This window comes from Polypterus senegalus, chromosome 18 (genome assembly GCF_016835505.1).
Source record: "Polypterus senegalus isolate Bchr_013 chromosome 18, ASM1683550v1, whole genome shotgun sequence".
Taxonomy (NCBI): domain Eukaryota; kingdom Metazoa; phylum Chordata; class Cladistia; order Polypteriformes; family Polypteridae; genus Polypterus; species Polypterus senegalus.
Window position 1 is genome coordinate 87819920 of NC_053171.1, and position 20599 is coordinate 87840518.

The following is a 20599-nucleotide window of genomic DNA, read 5'->3' on the forward strand; positions in this document are numbered from 1 at the left end:
GCGGTAACCCAGGTGGTACGAAAAGAGGATTAGCGTACAAAAAAGGTGGTGGGTCATTGGAGGTAGGTGTTTACTACAGACCGCTGCTTAAAGGAGACCGGCTACTATTAGAGACCGGCGTCTATTTGTCGCGACATCTCTTCAAACCCGGCGTTTATTGGAAACGGGCATCAATAAGAAGCCGGCCACTACTAGAAGATATACGGTAAATCCATTTAAAGGAGGTTAAAATTCCCAGTGGCAGAATCTGCTTATTAAAATATCCAAGAGCCACAATGTATCCTTCCATAAACTGACATCACCTCAGCCAGACTGTCTAAGGTTTCTTTGGTTTGAGGAGATGTCCACCAACAGGAGCAATCAACCATTAAATTCATTTTGGGTTTGTTTTGTCTTGGTAAAGGTCTATATTACTCTACTTTCCCCTTTTGCATTATCCTTCTATATAAAAGCGGTCGGGATTGTCCTTCCGTCCCGTGAGTGGTACGCAGGCGCGGAGTTTCACACACGCCCGTCCATTTTGCAATGCGATGGGATTTGTAGTTTCGTTTTTCCAGGTAAAAGATGATTTTCTACTCCAGACTGTGCGATATCTTCTTCTTCTTTCTTACTATATAAAAGCGGTCGGGATTGTCCTTCCGTCCCGTGAGTGGAAAGCGTAGCGGTATTCCGCTTATCACAGACTTACTACTTGCAGCTTGCGGTACGAAGCGACATGATGTGAGCAGAGTTCTGGTGCTCCCATCGTTCCCTTGCTTTTGTGCGCGATGCACTGGAAAAATAGACAAAATTATGTCTCTGGAAATAATTAATGTTGATGGAGTACAAATGCCTCACCGTGTAATAAATATCAGGGGGGTTCAAAAGGGCGACCTCAATATAGAAAAAAAGTTTCAATTTCATCACAAAAATAACAGAAACTACAGTATTAAAGTAATACCGCTCAAATGCAATATAACCAAATTAATGAGTTTGTATAAAATATCAAATTGATCTACATATTGAATTGCCTTAAGAAGTGGTCAACTTAAAAGTTGGTCGCCTTAAAAGGCGGGTCAGCCTAGTTAATATGTAGTCTTTGTCAGAATGCCTCAAATCTCCCAGACTTACCACTGATTATAAGGTATTGTATCATATAACATCTCCTCGCCTTCCCTTCTTCATGTATAACCTCAGGCAGTTTGGTGTAGTAAAAGACAAGCAGGAGTTAAGTTACAATTTAAATAATGTATTATTGATAATAGATAGATAGATAGATAGATAGATAGATAGATAGATCTGAAAGGCACTATATGATAGATAGATAGATAGATAGATAGATAGATAGATAGATAGATAGATAGATAGATAGATAGATAGATAGATAGATAGATAGATAGATAGATAGATAAATACTTTATTAATCCCAAGGGGAAATTCACAAAGTCCAGCAGCAGCATACTGATAAAGACCAATATTAAATTAAAGAGTGATAACAATGAAGGTATAACAGACAGACAATAATATAATATTAACGTTTACCCCCCCAGGTGGAACTGAAGAGTCTCATAGAGTGGGGTTTCCTCAGTCTGTCAGTGGAGCAGGATGGTGACAACAGCCGTTCGCTGAAGCTGCTCCTCTGTCTGGAGAATTCATAAATAATAACAATAAGCAAGTACAAGTGAATATTGGCAACCATACAACCTGATAAATGGTGATGTTTAGTTTCTGGCGGCACACAGACTTGTTTGTTACTTAAAATGTCTCTAGTTAAGGCCTCATTTGTGGTCAGCTTTCTTCAGAACAGGCTGCATGCCTGTCTCAATATGGCTGCCGATGCTCTTCATTGTGTTGTCCTTTTCAGTTCATGGTGTGTGAGATGCTCCTTTATCAGTTGGCAAGAGATAGAGTGAGGTAAAGCAAGCAACTTTATAGACTCTCTGTCCAAATCCTACAGCCAATAGGGTGTCATGGTACTTAAAGGCTTCTGATACAAGCCAATTCCAAACAGCCATACTTCAGATCAATGGGGACACAGAATACCTTCACGACTGCCCTCCAAAACCATTTGTTAAGGTAAAGCTTACCAGCTAGATAGTTGGCCTCCGTGCGGGGGTTGACTGCAGAGAATCACTTGCCAAACTGGTTTTAGACACTTCTCCCAACCCTGTCATAAAATTATAAAGACTCAGTCCTAAAGACACTGGGGTGGGTTCTTAACCATCAAACCATTGCTGTTATTATCAATAATGTAACACTAATATTACATTGCTTTGTCTAAGTTACAAATAAAGACATGCAAAATGTTTATCAACTAGTATGCAAAATTTCACACCGTAACAGGGTCCTTGCTACCCATCTCAGGCTTTCAGCACTGCATCCCACAACTCCTGTCCATCACCTTAAGGTGAGAGCGAACACAGAGTGCTGGGTTGCCCCTGTTCCCAGGTCACTCAACATGAGTGGACCCCACTGTGCGTTTTTATCGTGGCCGACTTCTTGACAGCCTGCTTCCACTCTTCAGCACTGGCTCTTTCCACGATCCTGCTGTTTTTGTGTTCCTTCCATTTCAGCCTCTGTCTTGTTCTTTTTTTTCTATCATTTTATCTTTTCATTGCTTACCCTTCCTGCCAGGACTCCTTTTAGATACGGATAAAGATGCAAGTGTGCTGATCGACTGAACTGCTTGTGTCTGCACGCGAATGTACAATCACCCAGTGTGGTGTAATTATGGTTACTCACCAACAATGACACGATGACTTGTCCGATAACGATGAGTTTAATTAAACTGCACAACAAAGGAGAGCGTTATGGTTCTTTTAAAGGAGCCTCTTCAGGTGACTGTGTAGCACCGCCATTGTTCTTCTTCCGGCAGTCTTCAATCTCAAATCCCTAAAGCAGATTCCATCCGGACTACAGCCTTATTACGTCCACTTACAATTCGTTTTGCGCCCTGGTTAAAGGACACTGCGGCCATAGATCTTATATTCTTTTCTTTCTTTTTAAATAAAAAGAACCGTGGACTCATTGATGCCGTAATGGTGTCTTGCAGCGGTGTAGCTGTTCCCTTTCTTCAACATATCAAAAACTTTTACCTTTTCACCAATCGTTAGCATCTTCCATTGGCGCTAGGGCACGGCCCCTGAAGCAGTAGCAGGAGCAGATCATTTTGGAGCCATAACAAAGGGCTTGACTACACACAAAGATAAACACAAAAGAGCACAAAAGTTAACTCTTTATGCTGAATGAGCGAGACGAGACTTCCTGGTTAACACAGCGAATTGAATTCGGCGCCTCATTGCTGAGCCAATCAGCACACAGGAACTTAACTGTGTGCTCTGATTGGGTAGCTTCTCAACCATCCACCAATAGCGCCCCTTGTATGAAATCAACTGGGCAAACCAACTGAGGAAGTATGAACCGGAAGTAAAAAGACCCATTGTCCGCAGAAACCCGCGAAGCAGTGAAAAATCCGTGTTATATATTTAGATATGCACACATATAAAATCCGCGATAGAGTGAAGCCGCGAAAGTCGAAGCGCGATAAAGTGAGGGATTATTGTACATGGAATTCTACATTTACCAACCATTTGGGGAATGCCTTTTTGTCAGTGTACAATTTCTTTTTGGGAAAACAAACTTACATTAAACAATCAATAATAAATGAGCCTAGGTATATATTTGTCAAAAGTAAGACATTACTACCATTTATTATTATTCATATATTTCACCTGCCATTTTAGATTTCCTTTCCAGCCACCCAGATTTTGGATTATGCCAGCTGGAAATGGTTGGATGGATTGAATGGACAGAGTTTAGAAGTTTTGTCTTCCTTGTCTTCTTTTCATATTCTTTGTCTCATCACATGTCCATACCACTTCAGTCTGCTTTCCTGTACTTTAGTAGATACCTCTTCTGATGGTCTTATTTCTTATTCTGCCCCTTTTTGTAACTCCACACATCCATCTCAACCTTCTCATTTCTGCCACATCTAACTTCTCCTGCACTCCCTTTACTGCCCACGTCTCTGCTCCATAAATCGTTGCTGGTCTTATCAGTGTCTTAACCTTTCATCTTTGCCTTAATTCTTGATCACACAATACTCCTGATACCTTCTTCTAATCGTTCCATCTGCATTGCACTCAATGGATCATCTCTGTTGTTCCATCTCTGGCTACCACTGATCTAAGATGTTTTAATGTATCCACTCTTTTTAGAAGCTCTCCCTGCTTGAAAGTAACTCAATGAAATCTCAAGATTGGACACTAGACTATGTGCTACTGTGCTCTTGCATTAGTTGAGACAAATACAGTTGGTCATATTGAGTATATGTCAGAATTTACAGGGTTAAAAGTGGTGTTTTTTGTTTCTTTCCAATAACTTATTAAATATACATTTATATTAAGCTCTTTTATTTAAGTGCTTATGAGTGATTCAGGAGGTCTATTTACTCTTTCAGTAGAGCTCCATATAATATACATGAAAATAATCACACTGCTTATTTCTTTCCAGCCATTATGTCTGAGTTCTGCATTTATTGTGATATACTGTAGGCGTGTTACACTGAAAATATGATTGCCTTGAGCTAGCAGCGTCTTTCATAGGAAGCGATGTCACCCAGGGATCAATATTACAGCAAGGCTTTGAACAAAGCTTGGAAAGCGATACTAGCTCAGTCTCTCAAATACTCGGACAGGATTCCAGGCAGTACCTGCCAAATGTGTCATCTGACTCCTCCATGGTTCCTTTTATTATTATTTTTTTTACTGTTTTTAAATTTCTGTGTCCATGGTTCCTGGTTTTTGGTGCATATAGTACAGCAAAGAGATTCCAAGTAATTGTTAGCACACCAGCACCAGCATGAGGGACAATGTAGATGCAACCCAGCTGCTTGCCTAGCTTATAATTGAGTAAACCTGAAATTAAATACAGTATGTATTCTGAACAAATTCTCTGGCTGTGAATACTATAATGATAATTGCAAAATTATACTGAACTGTGGATTTTTTTACCTTTCTTCTCCTTAAAGATTCATCTGTGTTTCAAGAAGATGAAGATGTAAGCATGGAAGCAGGAAGTTCAGCACAAAGCAGTAAATCTGTCAACGGTCAGATGGCACGAAGCACTGCCCGGTTTGCAAGCTGGGTGACTTTTGATGATGATGACGATGACGACCTCAGCTTGCATTCTTCACCAAAACCCTCAGTGATTAAGCTTGACAATGTTTGCCTCACTACCGTTCAGGATGCAAACAGCAATTTGATTGTTTCTGATGGCAGTTCAGCCAAGAAAGAGGTGAGCATCGATCTTCTGGACTGGACTCCTGAAAAAAACGAATCTCCCTCTTTCCTTGATAGCCCCTTTTCCGAAGCAAAAACACCATCCAGGAAAAAAAATCCATTTTTAGATGAAGAGCTTTCCCATGTCCAGCCCTCGCCCATTAATCCTTTTAGTGCCTACTTTGACCAGACAGGTCCTCCTCTTGTTGACATATCTCAGAGTAATGGAACCAACTCAGAGAACACTCAAGTCTTTGCATTCAGCTCCCCCTTTTTCATTGAGGAAGCGGATGGTAAAACAAATTCCTTAATTCAGTTTTCTCCAACGTTTGACACGAGCAGTGAAGGTATGCTCAAATATCCTCCGAGAAATGAAACTTTGGAGCATCTCAAACAACTTCAGATTTCTGTTCTGGATGAGCAGGACGTTCCATTACCAGACGACTCAGTCATCACTGATGAGTTAGATGAAGTCCCATTTGAAATCTCATACACACAACCTAAAGATGGTTGGCCAATGATGTTAAGAATACCTGAAAGAAAGAATATCATGTCATCTAGACACTGGGGGCCAATATCTGTAAAACTTACGGATAGTGCTTGCTTGCAGCTTTACTATGAACAGGGAATGGAGAAGCCTTTCAAAGAGCTTCAGCTTGAGGCCAGCCATGAACTCTCTGAGCCAAAGCTGCAGAATTACGATGAGAACGGGAGGATCCACACTGTAAGGATAGATCATGTAACCTATAAGGAAAAGAAGAAGTACCATCCAAAGCCTGCAGTGATTCACGCTCCCGTGAAAGAGCAGCTGATTAAACTTGGCACACTTAATTACGAAGATTTCCAGAGTTTTAGGATAGCTGTTCACAAAAAATTAATGCACTTGCCCCGGGATGTGGATTTCCTTACGACGTACTCTGAGGAGGAGATATCGGTGGAAGTTAGAGATGAGTTTTGTGGTATGGTCTCCAAGAACGACAGCAGAATTTTACGCCATTCAGTCTTGACTCACATTAGTGCCTTGGCTTTCATTTCTGGTACTCCACTTTGTAAGATTGGCTTCAACGATATTCAAGTGAAGGGAAATGAGGTGGTTTCAAGACACGACATCATTCCAAACAGCACAACAAGGTGGATAAAACTCAGAGACTGTCATTTTCATCAGTGTGTGGAGGAACAGGAATTTCACAACACAAGGACGATTGCTTTCAATCCTCCAAGAGCTCAGTGGTTTGAATTAATGCACTTCCGGACTGCGTTCGCAGAAAAATCGCTGCCTTTTAGCCTCAGGACGGTAGCCACCATTAACGGGGCTGAGGTCGAATTGCAGTCGTGGCTAGTAATGTCCACTGGGTTTTCATCCAATCGGGACCCACTGACCCTGATACCGTGCGAAAATGTGATGATCCGCTACCCAGTCCCTGCCAGCTGGGTGAAAAATTTCCGACGGGAGAGCGTCATGGGAGAAAAGTCTTTAAAAGCGAGAATGAACAAGGGAGCGAGCTTTGGCTCCTCTAGTGTTTCAGGATCCGAGCCAGTAATGAGGGTGACATTGGGAACGGCCAAATATGAGCAGGCATTTAAAGCAGTTGTATGGAGGATGAACAGACTGCCAGATAAGAATTCAGGTAGGTAGCTCGCCGAGGCTGCTTTTGGTAGTTAATACTAAATACAAGACTGGACGTAAGCATGTATGCCGTATGTTAGAAGGCTAAAACTGGAAACTTAGCAGCTGGGGTGTGATCAAAGAAACAGGGGAAAGGAAGAATAATTTTCCAGTGCTCTTTAGAATATGTGAATATGAAATTTGAGCTTTTTAAGTCCTGTGTCATGTTTGTGTGTATTATTTGCTCTGAATTTTGTGGTAGTTGGTGCCATAATAGGAAACAATGAAGTTTAATGTACATGCTAAAATAAACCCTAATTTAGTACTTTTTAACACATTGAGTTCTGTACTTAATGTTCATGAACCTGTCTTTCTGGGGGAAACTTGCGATAAATTTCTGAAGAAGGTTGTAAGCACTAGGGCCCTCATTTCACCACCTTCTCATGATCCATCCATTGTAATACCCTGTTTGGCTGTGTTTGATCACTTCGAGCCTGTCACTCTCCCTATTTTAAAGCAGCTGGTTTCCAGTATGAAACCGTCTGGCTCCCCCCATTGATGTTGTCCCTCCTCGACTTCTTAAGGAGGTCTTTTCTACCTTGGGTCCTTCTATTCTTACAATTATTAATAGTAGTTTAACCTCTAGTATGGTGCCTAAAAAATTTAAACATGCTGTTGTGCAACCACTGCTGAAAACAACGGGCCTGGTCCACTCTGTTATGTCTAACTTTAGGCCTATTCCCAAGCTACTTTTTTTGTCCAAACTCTTGGAAGAAGTCATCTATACCCAACTGAAGTCCTTCGTGGATGAACATGCAATACTGGAAGTGTTCCAGTCTGGGTTTAAAACTCACCACAGCACTGAGTCCTGTCTGTTAAGGGTTTTTAATGATATTCTTTTAACAGTGGACTGTGGTGACTGTGTACTACTTACGCTCTTGGATTTAAAAGCTGCCTTTGACACGATAGACCATGAGATCCTCATCTCCAGGCTGGAGCATTGGGTGGGCATCACAGGTTCAGCTCTCCAATGGTTTAGGTCCTATCTCTCAGATAGAAGTTTTTGTGTCAGTATTGATGATTTTATTTCCACCTCTGTTGCCCTCCCCTGGGGGGTACCACAGGGCTCCATCCTGGGACCTCTTCTGTTCTCCTTATACCTACTGCCACTCGGTGCTATTTTTCAGAAACACAGTATTTCCTTTCATCTTTGTGCAAATGATTGTCAGGTTTATTTCCCTCTGAAGCCCCAAGGTCCATGTTCTGTCCAGCCCCTGCTTGATTGCGGTATTGACATAAGGAGTTGGATGGCATTAAATTTTCTAAATTTTAATGAGAACAAGACAGAAGTCATGCTATTTAGACCCAATAGTACCAGCGGGACCCCCTGCATCGACCTTTCCACTGTGGCTCAATTTGAGAAATCCATGATCACAAATTTAGGGGTGAAAATGGATTCCACTTTAAAACTTAATAGCCATGTGAACGCAGTGATAAAATCTTGCTTTTTCCAGTTGAGGCGGCTGTCAAAAATCAAGCCTGTTTTGTCTAAGAGCTACCTTGAAACAGTGTTACATGCTTTTATAACATCTCGTCTAGATTCCTGCAATGCGCTTCTTTTTGGAATTCTCCAGGCCTCCATTGCTCGCCTACAGCTGGTGCAAAACGCTGCTGCTCGATTTTTAACTGGCACAAGAAAGCATGAGCATGTTACCCCGATTTTGGCTTCCCTTCACTGGCTTCCAGTTCGTTTTCGAATCCATTTTAAGATCCTTGTATTTGTTTTTAAATCTTTTAATGGTTGTGCCCCTCTTTATTTGTTGGAACTGCTGCACCCTTACGTACCGTCTGTCTCGCTCTCACAGGTCAGCAGACCAGATGCTTTTACGTGTTCCCAAGACACGATGCAAACCCCGAGGTGATCGAGCTTTTTCAGTTGCAGCCCCAGAACTCTAAAACGATTTGCCGTTGCACGTTAGGCCGACTCCGTTGCTAGCTGTCTTTAAATCCGATTTAAAAACACATTTTTACTCTCTGGCTTTTAACCCAGTAGGATATGTTGGCTATCTGTATACTTTTTATTATGAATCTCTTCAGTTCTTATGCGTTAATGTGTTTCTGTTTCATTTACCCTTTGGTTTTGTGTGTCTGATATGTTGGGTTTTCTTTGTTTTTATTGTGCAGCACTTTGGTCAGCCTTGATGTTGCTTTTAATGTGCTTTATAAATAAATAAATAAAACGCCGCCATTTCTAACATCCAAATAAGTGTTCACCAAATGGCGTATTCTCACATCGGTGAAAAGCACAAGTGGATATGACGAGGAGCACGTTTACTTGCACACATGTATTCGGGTTAAGGTGAATAACCCAATTAGGGCAGAGACCTGGTTTCTTAATAATCCACATTTACATGCGCAAGCAATCTTCTGGAGTTCTCCTTTTGCAAAACTCCCCAACGCAAAAAAGAGTTAAACATCATCGGCCACCATGAATCTGAAAGCAAATGACGCCTGTGATCATTGCCTTGTGTTTTATAAAGGCTTTATTTATAGGAGTCTGTTACTGGCAAACTCTTTTCTGCAATTCTGCTGAAAGCGTGTGTGAAGCAAATATGTACACAGAATGCAACGGACATGCACTGACCACAAAATCCTTCACGGTAACCCGGTCAAGGGTTTATACTTGGACACATAATCACATTATTTGTGGGTTTCTCAGAGGCCAATAACTCAATTTCTCTAACTGGATTAAAGGTTCACGTGACATTTTAGAAATCCCGTTTCCGTGAATAATCGAGTTATTGAAGTGCTACTACTAAATGTGCAGATTGAGTGTCCTCAGTCGTACATTGAATGATTTTTAAAAAATGACCAGTTTACTCTTTTATCTGTGTGTATTTTTCAGGCTTGAATAAGTTACCAAGGAGCCAGAGCAAATTCTGGCAGGATTTCTCCCATACAGAATGCCAGTTTGTCATACAGTCATGTCATCCAGCACAGGCGACAGCTTGTCTTTAGATTGTGAGAAGAGTCTAGAATCATGAAAGGCCTTTAATCAAACTCCCCAAAGGACACCTCAGTCTGAAATGAAACCTGAAACTTACCCTCGGTGCCATGATGCTGCCCTGTGATTGATTGATTGATGCTCTCTGTACGTCCATTAACTGAACTCAGCTCATCCAGCGTTTCAGTTGTGTGGACCCTGAGCTCAAACACACATTGAAGGAATGGCAGGAGCCTCCCTGAAACAGGGTACCACTCCATTGCTGTGCAACACCACCCACACGGACACACTTCATCGTACTCGGCCAAACTGGAGCTGCCAGATATATCTATTTAGGCAACACTTTCATCAATGAAGCAGATTTTTGTTTTTATTTTATAAGAATACATTATGTAGGAGCCAGTTATTATTACTGATTTTAAATCACAACAGTTATAAAAATAAATTTGATGAATTCTGTGAGCTTTAGTTTAATAGATCACTTTTTTGCCGGCAGCATTAGATGCTTTGTTGGCATTTGGAGTTACTTTTTTAGAAAATATCCTTCATTATAGCTGACTACGATAAATTATCCATCCATTTTCTAAAGTCCCTAGAGCCTATCTTGGCAACATGCTTTGTATAATTTGTTTCTGTTCAGATATGCCGCTTCTGTAATCTGATATGCACTGCAGAATTCTAATATAAGATGACTTCAATGAAGGCAGACAAAAGAAAAAGAACCAAAATATACAAAAGTTCTACTATAGTGAAGCTGTCAAATGTGCAACAAGATCTGGTTAACTGTAGTGTTATAGAGAGCTGTGTTTTACAAGGTTACAGGACGAATATAATGGGGAGCCTTCAAAAGACTTTGTTTGTATTTGTAATTCCTTAACATCATGAGGCACTTGTACTTCTGTGTGAGTTGTTTGGCTTTCTGAAGTATTATTTTGCATTCAATTTTAAAGTTGTAGAGGGTAGTGTTAGGGTGTTGTACAGTGTTAGCCTGTATGAATGTAGTGAAAAGCCAAGCAAAATGACAGCTTTTATTGGCTAACTAAAAAGATTACAATATGCAAACTTTCGAGGCAACTCAGGCCCCTTCTTCAGGCAACATGTAATCATTAGGGCCAGAGTTGCCTCGAAAGTTTGCATATTGTAATCTTTTTAGTTAGCCAATAAAAGCTGTCATTTTGCTTGACTTTTCACTAAAGTTGTAGAGGTAAAGAGTGGTATTTTTAGCTTACTTTATTGAATATTTTGTGCCCTATGTGAACAACAAGACATTTCAGTTTTATAGTGCCTTTAGAGTTTAAAGAGGGCAAACTGGTGGCTCTGAGGCTAGGGATCTGTGCTGGCAATCAGAAGGTTGCCAGTTTGAATCCTGTAAACGCCAGAAGTAACTCTACTCTGTTGGGCCCTTGAGCAAGGCCCTTAATCTGCCATCGCTTCGTCCTGGGTATGACGTTAATGTGCATCCAGCCCTGCAAGCAGATTCCCTTGCAGGAAAAACATTGGGGTTGGTGGCAGAACTGGCACTCCAGCCACTGTAAAAAAAACCTCACACTATCTGGTGTGGTGCTGAGGTGTCACCCGCTGTGCTTGGGTCCAAATCCGGGTGGTTCGTTGTGTGGTGGGTACGGAAATGCATTGTTATTAGCACTTGCTCCCAACCTCTTCAGAGTGTGAATGCAATGAAGGAAGAGCTAAAATTATACGTATTATTAACATTTAATCTATCTATGTATTATATAGTGCCTTTCATATCTATCTATCTATCTATCTATCTATCTATCTATCTATCTATCTATCTATCTATCTATCTATCTATCTATCTATCTATCTATCTATCTATCTATCTATCATATATCTATCTATCTATCTATCTATCTATCTATCTATCTATCTATCTATCTATCTATCTATCTATCTATCTACATCCTGTATGTGGTGTCTTTTTTAATATTTGATTTACCCCTGTGCTCCACAGTTTAAAATAACAAATCAGACAATTCTGACGTGATTTAAGCACACATTGCAGACTTTAATTGAAGGGTATCTGCATACATTTTGGTCTCTCCATGTAGAAATGACAACACTTTTTCTACATGGTTCCCCCATTTCAGGGCACCATAATATTTGGGACAGTTGGCGTCACAGGTGGTTGGGATTCCTCAGGTGTGTTTCATTGCTTCATTGGTGCAGGCATACGGTACTTTGGGTTGCTTCTACCCACAGACTACCTTTGGAGTCTGTGGTTGCAACTCTTCAACATTAGGACAAGAGCTGTGCCATTGAATGTCAAGGAAGCCATTATGAGGCTGAAAATCAAGAATAAAACTATTTGAAACAGTCAATCCTTAGAATCCTAAATCAACTGTTTGGAATATTATTAAGAAGAAAGAACACACAGGTTAGCTCAGTAATCACGAAGGGACTGATAGGCCAAAGTAGATGTCTACTGCTGATGACAGAAGAATCCTCACTGCCCCTAATGCCTGTCAGAGAGACCAGAATCAGTCTTCAGGAGGCAGATGTGGATGAACCAGAGACCTCTATGAGCCGAAGGCTTCAGGACCAGAAATGCAGAGGCCACACTGCAAGATGCAAACCACCAGAGTCTTTTTTTTTTCTTGTCAGAATGAATTTTGTTTCTGTATCTCATATGATAAATTAATATTATATCTAATTTTTACTAACACATAAGTGTGCTTCAGCAAGCACAGCCTACATTTGTCAGCATGGCTGACAGAAACAGAGTGTAGCACATATCATTATATTTTAATACAACAAAAGAAATGTTGGCGTAACATTTTGCTACTTTTTTCATCAGCTGATAAGGCCAGACACTGACACAATAATCAGGACCTGTTCGGCCATGCAGTGAATTAAAAATAAAACTGGTGTGCTTTTGTTCAACTACCATATATTATTGGACTGCTGGTTTTAACTAAAAAGCCAGTGGTGATCCAGTTGTGTTGATATTTTAATATGTTTTGGTCACACCTGCTGCCTCGTAATAGCCAGCTTTTTGAACTTTGTCCATCCACTTCTTCGGTAATCAAGTGTTATGCAGATTCTAGGATTGGCACTCATTATTTTTAGGTCTGTTTTAAAGGACCTGTTGAAGTTACACTTTTGGCTGCCAGTAATACTGCCATATTGAAGCCTTACCACAACGTATTAACAGTGCTGGGCCTTTTCAATACTTGGAAGGAACATGATTTATTGACCAGTCCAGCATTAAGGGGACACTATACTGCAGGAGGTGCCATCTTCAGATGAATTATCGAAATCAAATAAATGGATCCCCCAATTAAGTGTCTTAATGGTGCCTCACCGCTCTCATTCACTCAAATGTGTTTTGGTGGCAGGAGAGGTTCGTTCTTCTTAATAGTTTTTACACAGAACACCCTTTCACTCCATATAGGGCCTTAAAATAAATATGACGCCAGTGATTGATTTTAAGCTAACAAGTTAAGATGACAGTTTAAGCAACATAAACACAAGGGCAGGTGTTCGCCTTTCTCTACCTTCATTGCTGCTGAGTTTGGGCCCTTATGGCGGCCATGATTGAGCGCAGTTCCAGACCACTCATAGCCTGTTGCGCTGCCGCTAACCAGCACATTTTCTATCCCACTGTAGAATTTAACTTCCAGTTAAAACCATCCAGTTGGGTGCAAAAAGCAAAATTGATGTCAGTTTTTCAAATATCATTTAAAATGTATTTCTATGTATTTGTTGTAACTGTATATTTCATAATTTACTCTCTAACTAAACCTAACCCTAACCCTAACCCTAATTTCTGCGGTGGGCTGGCGCCCTGCCTGGGGTTTGTTTCCTGCCTTGCGCCCTGTGTTGGCTGTGATTGGCTCCAGCAGACCCCCGTGACCTATGCGTTAGGATATAGCGGGTTAGATAATGGATGGAATGGATAAATAAATGTTAGAAGTAGAGGCATGGAACCAAATTAGACAAAACATTGAAGTAAAATGTCAAGTACCTTGCACGGAGTAATTGTGTGTTTAGTGCAGTCAGACACAAATATTTTCTTTTTTTTTATTTCTGTCAGAATTTTTACAACCTGCATGTAAATGACTTTACAAACCAATTACAGTGAATAAAATGGAAAAGTTAGGCAACACTATAGCACAGTTGGGTAGCTTTGTTGCTTCACAGCGTTTAAGCTGCGGATTCAATAAGGAGCCGAGTTGCCTGTTGAGTGCAGTTTGCTTGTCTCCTCCGGCGAGTCTGCTTTCTTTCTAAAGGTTCTCAAAATTATCTCAGTGTGATTCTCACCGGTTGTGTTTATACTATATAAGCCAGTAGACAAAATTGTGAGACAGAACATATGTAAGTGAGACTGCGTGTTACATAACATTACCAATGTTTGTGCAAGCATGAAATCCATCAATGTACTAAAGTGCTAAGAGGTGTACTTTCAATGACGAGCTTGTCTTCTGCCACTCAGTCAGAGTTCACGATACTGTCTACTGTGAGAACTTTATCTGAATCTCTGCAGAAAAGTATCACAATTTAAATGTCATTAATATTATTAGGTTAATTAATAAAATAAAACTATGCTGCATACAAGATTCTTTTGTTATCTGCAATGTGTCTGCTGACCAATAAGAAAATAACTTGACGGTGAAGAAATGAAATTGGGTACACACAGTATCAAGGACTTGCCACCCCATAAGCACCAGTGTAAAATGGTGTTGATATAAATATCATTGACTACTAAACAGCAATGTTGTTTAAAAATTTCCCTATGAAGTGTTGTCTTACATCAGACAGGTGAATGAATGCTCATATTCAAAAAAGCAATTCTTAGTGTGGTACTCGACAAGGGTGCCCTTTATCACCATTGCTTTTTGCAATTGCCATTGAACCATTGGCCATTCACATTCGAAATACATCAGAGTTAAAGGTGATTAGGACCTGAACAGCAAATATCACTATATGCAGAAGATATGGTGCTGTACACATCAAACCCAGTAGTCCTTGATGCACAAGAAGAATTTTAAAAGATTACTGGACTCAAAATCCATTTGAATAAAAGTGTGCTTTTTCCGAGAATCCGTGATCTTCCTAGCCAGCACTTCTCTCTCCCAGCATGCTCCTCTCTCCCCTAAGTAAGGAGTGAACTGTCTAGCACACACTGCTACATTGAACATCTATCTGTTCATTTTATCAGAACAGTTTAAATATCTAAGGGTAAACATTACAAGCGAATATAAATATCATTTTCAACACAATTTTTCAATCTGTATGGAAAAAAATGAAACAAGATGTGAACAGACGGTCCACTCTCCATCTCACATTAGCAGGGAGAATCAACGCTGTTAAGATGAACATCCTTCCCAAGCTTCTTCTTCTATTTCAGTGCATCCCCATATACATTAATTAAGAAACTAGAGTCAATTATAAACTCATTTATTTGGAATTTGAAACATCCACTCATCAACAGGGTGACTCTACAACAACCTAAAGCAGAAGGGGGCATGGCACTACCTAGCGTTCAATTTTATTAATGGGCGTCAAATATACAAACTATAAAGACCTGGACATTGATAAAAATTGATGCATATACACAAGCCTGGTCTGAACTAGAAATAAAATCTTGCTGTACTTCTTTATATGCCCCACTTTGTGCCCCAGTAAATCTAATCTAATTGGCCATCAAACACTCAGAATATACGAGAGAACCAATACAGGATGCACTTCAAGGCTGAGAAGCTTTTATGTGTTGCAGCACTACAGAATCAAAACACTTAGAGATTTTTATATAGATAATGTCTTTGCATCTTATGAACAATTATGCTTTAGATTTAACACATTTTTTCCAATACTATCAAATCAGAAATTTTGCTAAAAACAGCCTAATCAATGTTCTTCAACTTCTAACCATTTCTATTTCAGAGGAAATATTGATCACTCTTGAAGACTCAAGACAGCATCTCAACAATATATAAAAACTTTCAAAGAAGTTTAAGGGTTAATATTTCAGAAAAGGAGTGAAAGGCAGCCACGCATAGAATACATCGTAGCTCCATATATACGCAAAACACTCAATCATTCAACTTCAAATCTTTCAGCAAATACATTTGTCTCATTTAAAATTTTCCAAAATGTGTCCAGGGCAAGATTTTACCTTTGAATGTTGCAATCTAGCACTGGGCCAGATGTTTTGGGCCTGCACCAAATGAACATCATTCTGGACCAAAATCTTTGAATGCCTTTCAGACAGCCTTGGTGTCCCAGTCCCTCCTAATCCACTAACAGCTGTGTTGGGTGTGGTGGGCTCACAGAGGGGCTTAGAGTGGAGAAGGACAAACAAACCGTAATTGCTTTTACTTCACTATTAGCACGTAGACTTATCTTGCTCAACTGGAAGAATCCTAACTCACCTCTTTTAAGTCAGTTGGCACCTGATGTTGTGTATTATTTGAAATTGGAAAAACTTAAATTCTCACTTAGAGGATCTGTGCAAAGCTTTTTTTTTAAATATAGCAAGATCTAATGAATAAAATATTAGAATAAACATTTATACAGGGCGGCACAGTGGCGCAGTGGTAGCGCTGCTGCCTCGCAGTTAGGAGACCTGGGTTCGCTTCCCGGGTCCTCCCTGCGTGGAGTTTGCATGTTCTCCCTGTGTCTGCGTGGGTTTCCTCCCACAATCCAAAGACATGCAGGTTAGGTGGATTGGCAATTCTAAATTGGCCCTAGTGTGTGTGGGTGTGTTTGTGTGTGTCCTGCGGTGAGCCCAGGATTGGTTCCTGCCTTGTGCCCTGTGTTGGCTGGGATTGGCTCCAGCAGACCCCCGTGACCCTGTATTCGGATTCAGCGGGTTAGAAAATGGATGGATGGACATTTATACTGAGAGGAAAAGGACATTTTCCATTCTTTTTCTTTTTTTTCTTCTTCTGTTTTTGCCATTGCTCTTGGCTCACCTCTTTTTCTCTTGGGTGGTGGTTGAATTTTCTTTCATTAGGTTTTCTCCTTTTTTTTTTTTCCTGCTTTCTTCCATCCATCCATCCATTTTCCAACCCGCTGAATCCGAACACAGGGTCACGGGGGTCTGCTGGAGCCAATCCCAGCCAACAAATATGATTGCATATTTTAGTTTTTAGCTGCTACATTTAAGTTTTAAGAGTTGTTAATAGTGGTTAATAATGAAACGCAGATAACCAATAAACCAGCAGCTCTCCAGCTAACCTGCTTCCTTTTAAACCTGTGCATATCCATCATGAATTATTCATGTTTAAAAAATGTTTACAAATAAATGAGAGGGGAATTTGGAAAGACCGTTAAGTTTAAATCTGTTCTGGTCCACAAAACACATGGATATGTTCACAGAGAAGGAAACTCTACAGTGCAATTAAAATTTTTCTTTAATGAATGAAAGCACCAACAAGCAAACTAGTTAAAGGCCAAGTTTCATTATCAGCAAGGACTGTCGTCTAATTAGGAAACGAGTTGGAAGGAAAACCTGCAGCCTCTACCGCCCTCCAAGACCGTGACTGAGGACCCCTGGTTTAGGCAATAATTTGTCCCCAATGCACAGCTACCTATATGTTTATCAGGTAGTGATAACCTTAATGTGTCTCAAAATAGTTATGCCTGATTCTTGCATAAATCCATTTTTCAGTTTTGAAAGGATTATGGAATTGATTTGTGCTCAGCATACAGAAATATATATGAATGACTTGAAAGAAAACACATGTAATTGAAATAACGTACATTTGATTATTTGATCCCAAATATTTTTTGAGTGAATGTGTATTTTAATGAAGAATTTGTGCATGGATGTGGACTTTTGAATCACCAACTTAACATGAATACAATGCATTGAGATCATGAGAGAGACAAGAAGACCAGAAGAAGGCCAGAGTCTGGTCCACTGGAAAAGGAATTCTAAGAATAAATGACAGATGATAACTGAAAGTGCATTTCTCTCTAAAAGCAATCAAATAAGCCACTTCTCTCATCTAATGTACTAAGAACTATTTTTTAAATATGGATTACTCCATAATAAGAAATTACAAGTGAACACATATCTGATGTTTGCTGAAGGTGAGTAATCTATTATGCAAGGCAGACATGTCACCCAGCACTGGCTTGCACAGGTTAACACAACAGCTATGGAGGCAAGACTAACTGAATATGTCAGAACATTTGATACGTTCTCATTCAGTATAACCCACATGATACAAATAAAGGCAGTCGTATCATTGTCTCGTAGATAGATAGATAGATAGATAGATAGATAGATAGATAGATAGATAGATAGATAGATAGATAGATAGATAGATAGGTAATACTTTATATAGATGTTTTTAGACAGATAAGAAAGGCACTACTAGATAGATAGATAGAAGTGAAAGGCACTATATAATAAATAGATAGATAGATAGGAAAGGCACTATATAATAGATAGATAGTGTGGAAACCGTACCCCCAAACACAGACAGACTGACACCAGGATGTCCAAAACACACTCCTTTATTTTAACCACAATGCCTTCTCTCACCAACTCTCTTGCTTTCTTCCTCTTTCTCTTCCTCTTCTTCTTCTTTCTCTTCTTCTTTCTCTCTTTCTTTCTCTTTGACCTCCTTCCTCCTCCTCACAAGCTTCGTCTCCTTCCTCCCAACTCTGGCTCGTCTACTAGAAGGAGGCCCTTTTTATCATGACCCGGATAAGCCCCAGGTGCTCCCCTTGACGTCATTTCCTGGTGTGGCGGAAGTCTCAGGAAAGCACCTGGAAGTACTCTGGGTCTTCTTGGAATTATTTCCTGGTGTGGCGGAAGTGCTGCCATCCAGGATTCCCTCACTGTCCGGGCGCCCCCTGGCGGTGGCCACGTCCTCTCACGAGTGTCCCAGGTCACTCCTTGTGGCCCCCAAATAGGCCCGGACGGCTGCCCTCTCGTGGCTGAGGAGTAATAGTGTCCACGTTGGGGACTATCCAGGCGCCCCGGCCGGGTTGTGGCCCCTGGCATCCTCGACAATAGATAGATAGATAGATTGATAGGAAAAGCACTATATAATAAATAGATAGATAGATATGAAAGGCACTATATAATAGATAGATAGATAGATAGATAAAGCACTATATAATAGATAGATAGATAGATATGAAAGGCACTATATAATAGATAGATAGATAGATAGATAGATAGATAGCAAAGGCACTATAGGTAAGTAGATACTGTAGATAGATAGGCAGTGCTTTATATAGACGTTTTTTAGATTGATAAGAAAGGCATTGCATCATAGATAGATCGATAGGAAAGGCACTATATAATATTTGGATACTGTAGATATTTAGGCAATCCTTTATATAGACTAGACATGCTTTTTTTATAATTAGAGTGAGTTCTATCTAACAGACCACCGGCTTAATAACAGTAAACAGTGCTCACCAGTTCTCTGCTCTGAAACTTTCACTGTGGCCCACTACTGCAGTTATGCTTTATGCCTGTAAGTGTCTAACACATCTCATATTTCAAAAGAAAAAGATTTTCTTTCAATGTATAATTAAACCATTAGTAATCTTGACAGATGTTGTAATTGGATGCCATAAAATATCTACGGTACAAATTTTGCATTTGCTTGTTATAAATCATATCCAGATTTACTTTATTCTGACAGTTGTGTTTGGCCAGATTATTAAAAGGTCATATTTCTTTCAATACGCTCTGAAGTTCTGGTAAATTGATATTTCTGGACTAACTAGAAGCTCAGTCATAGAGCTCCTTTTACAAATGAGCATTTGTCCCCGTAACTTATTAAAAGTGGATTTTTATTGGTTCATTTAAACCTGGAATCCTATTCTTTACCTCCAATGTCCAGAAACACTGAAAGAGCAAAAATTACAATCAGAACTCCAGAACTTTTTAGAAGATCGTGGTTACCCAAATAATGTTTGAAATACTGCGTAATATTAGTTATTGAAACTCTATAGAATAAAGTAAATTAACATAAGGTCACTCTGATTACACATCATGTATCTGTTATACGCAGCTATTGACTAGATGCTTGCTTTTACAAATATTATAAGCCTTTTTAATTTTTCCCAATACCCTCCATTATAGAGACATTTTTGAAAATTCTAGAAAGTGATTAACTGTAAAACACAATTTTGCATGGCAAATGCACGTATGCCATGTTTGTGAAGAAATGACTTGGACTTGAAAAATGCCAAACTCATCCTTTAAGTTCCTAAATGCTAGATTGCTAAATACAGTAGTGGTCAAAACAGAGCAAATGGTTATTAGCAGGATTTTTACATATATAAAATATATTTGTTCACGGGGTAACCAGAATCTTGAGTGTTTTAAGCCATGGAACAAACTCGAATCTTATTTAAGGCCAGGTCTGGAAGCTGAACAGTAAGTTTCACTCAAGACAGCCTTTAGGATGGAGAAGATATTTGCTGCCCCTTTATCTGGACTGGAACACGGCTGCCTCCTCACAGGTTAGAGTGTCTGGCTGTGCTGATGAAACAGAAAAAGGCAGAAACGAGATGGCCACTGCTTAGTCGGTATGTCGACTGGAATGCTCATCATTCTTCTACTTGCTCTGATAGAATCCCAGGAACCCTGCCCCGCCGCGATGCCTAGAGGAAGGACGGACGGAGAGAGCGGCAGTGTTCTTCCCTGGACACCTCGACAGTCCTTGAACCCTGGAGGATAGCCCTTCAGGCACACCAGAAAGTGCTGATGGACCTGGGATGGTATACGCCCAGAGT

At 40.1% G+C, this 20599-nt stretch overlaps 1 protein-coding gene across 4 annotated transcripts in view; it reads left to right on the forward strand.

Annotated features, from left to right (window-relative positions):
- Positions 1–20599, forward strand: part of ston2 (stonin 2) — a 317978-nt gene that overhangs the window by 214778 nt on the left and 82601 nt on the right. For all 4 annotated transcript variants that reach the window (XM_039741323.1, XM_039741321.1, XM_039741322.1 and 1 more), the window contains one exon: positions 5009–6886. In XM_039741323.1, the coding sequence (XP_039597257.1) occupies positions 5009–6886 (1878 nt within the window). The remainder of the gene's footprint in view (positions 1–5008; positions 6887–20599) is intronic.